Source organism: Phoxinus phoxinus, assembly GCF_949152265.1.
Source record: "Phoxinus phoxinus genome assembly, chromosome: 17".
Classification (NCBI taxonomy): domain Eukaryota; kingdom Metazoa; phylum Chordata; class Actinopteri; order Cypriniformes; family Leuciscidae; genus Phoxinus; species Phoxinus phoxinus.
Window position 1 is genome coordinate 28,860,991 of NC_136892.1, and position 7,040 is coordinate 28,868,030.

A 7,040-nucleotide genomic window follows, 5' to 3' on the forward strand; every position below is an offset into this window, starting at 1 on the left:
ATTCGCGGTTCCTTGCTGGTGGAATGATCTCCCTACCCTCGTCCGGAACGCAGAATCCCTGAACACATTCAAAAGACAACTGAAAACTCATCTCTTCTGTGAGCACTTGACATAAAAAAATAAAAAAATAAAAAAAACCTCTCCCTTGTTTTGGCTTATGCTACTCTGAGCAATGCCAGAACTTTGTATTTTGAGCACTTCTTGTGTTATTTTTGCTTCTTCACAATGACTCGCTTGTTGTAGTCCTCAGTTGTAAGTCGCTTTGGATAAAGGCGTCTGCTAAATGACTAAATGTAAAATGTAAATGTAATGTAGTTTAGTAATGTTAAAGGGACATAAGTTAGTGTGTTTTGTTATGTTTATTTCTTTGCTTTAACACCGCTCATCCCTTTCTCCTGTGTTCTGTGTTTTATCTTATTAACGTAACTTGTGTAACGTCATATTCTGTAAATATTTCTTTATTTTCACTTTGACACTGTTTAACCATCGGGTGTATTATTATTGGCCTACTAAAGTCATTTAACCCAATATCTGTCTCTGCCTGATTCATCTCACCACACAAGCTATCAGTAACTGAACCCGTTTCTTTCATTTTGTTTTTTGTCTTTATTTTTCTAAATGTAACACTTATGTTACTTACCCTATAAACCCTAGATCTTTTTAAAAGGGAGACGTAACATTGTTAAAATTCTAAATAATATTGGTTTAAAAAAAATAAAGGAATTTTTTATGTTAGCTTATATTAGTAGATAGAGTATATCATATGTATATACTGTATGTGTGTGTGTGTGTGTATATGTGTATATATATGTGTGTGTATGTGTATATTTGTATTTCATGAGAATTAGTTTTTTATTATTGTTATGTGTTTTGTGTGGACCCCAGGAAGAGTAGCGGATGCATTTCGTTGCATCAGCTAATGGGGATCCTAATAAATAAATAATTGCTTCCCCTAATATGTCTTAGTCTATGTGCGAATTACACAGCACCCTTAGTGGGGGTCAGAGAGTGGAGGCAAAAAAACAACAACAAAAAATATTTGTACATGTTAGTTCTTAATGATTCTTATTTTAAAAATTTACAGAAGAAAACGAAAATTCTCGGGCCAGCAGCATCTGTTCAAATTTTAATCTTAACCGTTCTATTTCATCAGAAACTATCTGAAAACAGGGCTTTAAGTGTAAAACACCGAACTTGTCCTTAAGTACAAAAGACCGTAGGCTGTCCCATTTGTTGCGGTTCTGTGAATATGCTAATTAACCATGCCTCCTTTTCACTCATTTTATGTTTTAAAAATAAACCCAGAAACAAATGCAATGGTGATCATTAGATTTTATTTCAGTGATCGTTACATTTTGTTTCATATTTCATAAAATGTATATATATTTCCTTCAACTAATCAGATTTTGTATATTGTTTTAAGTTCCTCACACCGGGTCAAATCGTGTACAGAGAAAAACACAAGCTATAGTGTGTGTGATTGTAGAATCTGCTGTATTCAGTGCATGAGGAAGTAGTAGAGCAGAGAACAGCAGAGGAACAGGACGCTCTGGGTGACACTCTGAGCCCCGTTACACAGGTTCCCCGTACAACATGTGACGTTCACAAAGTCAGAACTAAATGATGTTGGGGCGTCACAAACTGATTTGGAGACACAGCCTTTTACAACCACTGTCTGATTTGCCGAAGTCGCTGAAGAAAAGAAAAGAAAACGGAAGTGGAATCATGAATGAAAGCTGAGGTGTCTAAGCGTGTTATTGGTATATGAAAACTGTATCAAATGCATAAATCACGTCATCCTTCTCACCTGTTGATGTAATGCAGCGGTCTTGACTCCCTGAACAGCTCAATACCTTCGAGCAGTTCTTCTGTCCATCACAATAGTAACATTTGTTTCCATTCGGGGCATTAGAGGGATCTACAGGAAGAAAAAAAATTGCTTTCTTTACCTTGTTCAGGGCTGCGTTTCCCGAAACATTCTTACGTCGTTCTTAAGCTATACCTTAAGCTGTACCTTATCATTAATGCGTGTTTCCGAAACGTTCTTACGTCGTTCTTAAGTTATACCTTAAGCTGCACCTTATCATTAATGCGTGTTTCCGAAACATTCTTACGTCGTTCTTAAGTTATACCTTAAGCTGTATCTTATCGTTAATGCGTGTTTCCTGAAACATTCTTAGTTTAGTAGATCTTCTCTAAGTCATACGTTGGTCTGGACCACTCTTAGCTTTTTGACCACTCCGAGCATTTTCCCTGTAACTAGGCCGCAGCTCCATGACATCTGAGTGACTTGATTCTAGTCTGTAGTAAAGTTGATGTGTGAGGTTTTGTCTAATCTAAACTTTTATGGTTTTTATGCCATTATAATAAAACTTTGTATTTGACTGATACCTGTGTCTCCACATTTTGCTTGGGGTGCTGGAAAGTATTTACAAGAACAATATACATCATCACAGCTCCACCTCAGCGAACAAAAATAATCTGTGGCGTGTGCACGAACTGTGATTGACAGTCAGATCTCACACAGCCCTGAGCTGACTGGACCAGAAGAACTGGGAGGAGTGGATTTTTGCAAAACAAATAACAGGCTCTAGGTGGAGGTATGAAGCGTGGTTTTTTTTTCTAAAACCGGCTGATTTATGTTGTTCTGTCGGTTTCAGTGAATATGATCAAACAAATCTTGCCGACTTCAGCTTTAAGTCATACCTTAAGAGTCTTTATTGCGGCGTTTATTTACTCAAAAACCAAACCAAACGGCGCAGCAGGCTGAGACATTACATTGAAGACGTGTCACGCTGAACCATTGCACATGATGGGATGTCTTTATTGCTCTCTTTCACGAGCTTAGAAAACACAAGCACTTACGTTGATTGATGTATTTCATAAACCGTGCAAATATACCTCTCAGATGGTCAACAGAAAGTTTCTCCTACATTATCGGGAAACGCAGCCCTGGTCTTATTGTGCACACAACATATGTGCTCATTGTTCCAATGAAAAGTTGTCCTCTTAATCTTTTGTAAAATTGGAATAACTGGCTTCTATGTTTAGATGTTTTTGGCCCGTGTTGCATTCATATTTCAGTCGAGCCTCACCAGAGTTGGTTTGGTGTGGTTCATTTCAGCAGTCTCGGTCCGCTTGTTTGGCACGAGTGTTCAGATGGCAGCGTGCCGTTCACGCTTATTAAAATGAACCGCACCAACAGAGGAATCGCACCAGGATTTATTTTAATTGAACCAAACCTGACAAGTGTGAACAAACCCAAATTCCCTTCCGACTGACGTTACAGTCCCCAATAGAAAGTCCCACGGTCAATTATTTCTTGGTAAATGTTTTATGAATGTAAACTGTTGACTGTAACTATACCTGAAGGTTCTTGGGAATTACACAGGTCTGTGTTACAACAGTAAGAAGAGAACTTAAAACTGACGATGTTGAAGGACCCAGTTGTACAGTTACTTGCTGGAAAACACAGTTTGACTTTCACTGGAGAAGTATCGTTTATACCTGCAAAGTAGGACGAAAAGACAAACTTTGTAATATAATATGGCCATTAAGTCATGTTTTTTTTTCTCATTTGAAAAATATTTCAAATTTACAAATTATATTATGGAATAATGATTTGAGGATAAAAACTAAATTAATTTCAGTAGGCCTATATTATATAGAACATTTTATGCATGCAGTTGTAAATTGTGTTCAGAAAAGAAGTAGCCGTTCTGTGACGACTGATAAGTTCAACATATATTTACATTTTGCAGCACCAATAAATTATAGCAAATTATATAATCTGTTTGAAACATTTGTTTACTTTATACATTTTTGTGTATTGTTTTATTTTATTTAAATGTTCAGTTCATTTTGTTATAAGAAATACATTTATTAACTTTTATTATTGGCATAGCATAAATTTATACTAAATTAAAAAAGTAAATTAAAATTAACTAAATTAAACTAAGTTTGGTACTGCGCCCAAACAAAATCTCACTGAAAGCTTATTTTTTGAGACATCAACCTAAAATTTGAAACAAAACCTGTTCAGATTTTTGGCTTTGATTTTTTTTTTTTTTTTTTAAAGAGTCATCCAGGTTTTGAAAATATATATTTTATATAAAACAAGAATAATGAAATGTTTAAAATTGTACATTTTCATAACCTCAAACTTCTATAACTTTTTTTTCTGTTTAACCTTCTTACTTTATTTCACTTCTACAAAAATCTGCAAAATGTCTTCTTTAAAACAAGACCAATCTTACATCTATATTCCAAAGCATTCTTGAATTACAACCATTTAAGTTTAGAATGTGCATTTTCATATCTATTAAAAAAAGGGGGTGCTGCTTAAGGGGTTAAACCTCCTATAATATGACTATGACTACACTTTTTTGCAACTTATTCAATATCATGATAATACCGTATATGTGATAAAAGCTTCATCAATTATCGCAACATGAAAATGTGATATTGTCACATCTATACTGGACTTACCATATGTCATACTTAGGCAGTTATTTCCACTGGAGCATGTCGTCTGTGTACAAATGCCTGACACACACTCATAACAGCTGAGAGAGTGTCCTTTAGTAATGAGAGAGAGAGAGAGAGAGAGAGAGAGAGAGAGAGAGAGAGAGAGACATCAATGATAATTTGTATTCAATATTCAACATTAAAAACAAACATAATTTGTCTTTGTACCTGCAGTGAACAGGATGAACAGGAGAAACACAGAGATGTGCAGATCCATCTTTGATCGGGAGGAGAATGAAATAACTCACCAGTTTCAGCATTATATAGTTCCTCCAAAGAGGAGGTTCTTCATGAGAAAATGAAAGTTTAACACAAAGACAATGAAGTAAAACCAGAAGATATTAAATGATTTACTTGTAATATTCACACAACTACTTGCTACTTTACTTGCATACTTCACACAACTATAATGACAATAAACTATAGGGGAGAGCAGGGGCGAAAGTACAATTTTTCAGAAAAACAATTTTAAAAGATGATGGTTTAGACAGAGATATATTTTTGCTGTGGTCAGTCACTCACAAGTGTGGTCTATCAACACCAGGTGGTATTTTGTAAAAATGTAGAACGATTCACTTCAGTATAATTTCACTTTGAACTTAAGACTTCCGTTGGGTCAAAAGTAACAACAATATACAAGGTAGATTTTTTGTGTTACTAATGTTTTTTATTTTATTAGCTTAAATATACTTGAGTATGACCTTGTTAACATGTAACTGCAAACATATTTTGGCCTTTATCTTTGCAAAAAAAATTTTTTTTTAATAAAAATGTACATTAACAGTTTCATCAAATGTTTCAAAATTAAGCTAACCCAACAGTACAAATGTGACTAGGTAAATGGAAACAGATTGAGTGAAAAAAATGGTGACAGAAATCAGCTGATTTAAATGTGACTTAAGCTTTAAACGCCCTCTCATAAACATCTGCCATATTCTGTTGGTATAATGACATAAACATGTTTTAAGGAATGCTGCAACACACAGGAAGTCGCCACATTAGCAGAGGGACAAAAGAAACTTCTCCGGTTACTTAACTGTAACCTTGTTCCCTGAGAAAGCGGAACGAGATGCTGCGCTGCTTAGCGCATTGGGAACGTCTTTAATCGTGACCTGCTGTGAATATAGTGTGTAAACACGTCGATGAAATCGACCAGAAGTAATATAGCCTCGGTCGGTGACGTCAACGGCGCGCACCCGCGACGCGAGGCTATAATTAGATGAGCCGCAGGTGCATCGTCAGGATATTTTGTCTGAAGAGCAGTCCTGGGACATCATCAGCACGGCAAAGTAGCGCAGCATCTCGTTCCGCTTTCTCAGGGAACAAGGTTACAGTTAAGTAACCGGAGAAGTTCCCTTTCGAAAGCTACAATCGATGCTGCGCTGCTTAGCGCATTGGGAACGAGAATACCCACGCCGCCGTGCTTGAAGGTGTCTGGACTCCCTACGGCTGTGTAGGTGTGCTCACAAGAAACGTAGGAAAGCCCTAGACATTAGCTTGCGATGTCGACTCAAGGACGTGAGAGCCCGGAGTGGTATGAACATCCAAACTATAAAATCTTATGAATGTGTGCGGAGAGGACCAGCCTGCCGCATCACAAACAAACTGCAAGGGGGCACCTCTTGCCAAGGCAGCAGAGGAGGCGACCCCTCTGGTGGAGTGAGCCCTTAGACCCGTTGGCGAAGCTTGGCCGCGCGCCTCATAGGCAAGAGCAATAGCATCCCTGACCCAATGTGACATGGTCTGTTTAGTGGCGGCAGCACCTCTGTTGCTGCCCCCATAACAAACGAATAGTTGCTCTGACTTACACCACTGGCTAGTGCGGTGGACGTAGGCCTGAAGGGCACGGACTGGACACAGTCTGTGAGATCTCTCCCGCTCCAGCGTTGTGAACGGTGGAAGGCAGAAGGCCTCTAGAGTGACCGGATGTACAGCCGAGAATGGTACCTTAGGCAGGTAATCAGGATGAGGATGCAAAATCACTTTCACCATTCCTGGGGCAAAGTCTAAGCAGGGTGGCGATATTGACAGAGCCTGCATGTGCCCGATTCTTTTTAGAGAGGTTATAGCCATAAGAAAAAAACATCTTTATGGTCAGAAGTTTATCAGACGCTGACTCTAGAGGTTAAAAAGGGGGTCTCAACCAGACCCTCTAGGACTATTGCTAAGTCCCACGAAGGGATCTTTGGTTCTTACGGGAGGCCTCAGTCATCTGGCCCCAATATTGAAGCGAGCGAGCAGAGGATGTCTCCCGAGTGGCACCCCGTCAACCAAGGCGTGGCAAGCCAAAGAGCGACCACATAAACCTTGAGAGTGGCGGGGCATGTACCTGTTGATAATTTTTCCTGCAGGAAATCCAGAACTGAAGCAATCTGGCAGTTGACCGGATCTGCATTATGTACAACACACCACCTTTCAAAGACACCCCATTTGTTGGCATAACTCTTTCTAGTGGAGGGAGTCCTAACACTTAGAATGGTCCCAATAACGGCAGGCGAAAGCCCAGTGTCCCT

General features: G+C 38.5%; 1 protein-coding gene across 1 annotated transcript; it reads right to left on the bottom strand.

Annotated features, from left to right (window-relative positions):
- Positions 1-1,043: 1,043 nt before the first annotated feature.
- On the bottom strand, positions 1,044-4,908 carry LOC306984725 (urokinase plasminogen activator surface receptor-like). Its single transcript, XM_079586329.1, has 5 exons — positions 4,696-4,908; positions 4,489-4,578; positions 3,367-3,507; positions 1,808-1,918; positions 1,044-1,692 (listed from the first exon to the last, which is right to left on the bottom strand). Exons 1-5 carry the CDS (start codon positions 4,742-4,744, stop codon positions 1,499-1,501), a joined length of 585 nt encoding a protein of 194 aa, XP_079442455.1. The 5' UTR covers positions 4,745-4,908; the 3' UTR covers positions 1,044-1,498.
- Between the last annotated feature and the right edge of the window lie 2,132 nt (positions 4,909-7,040).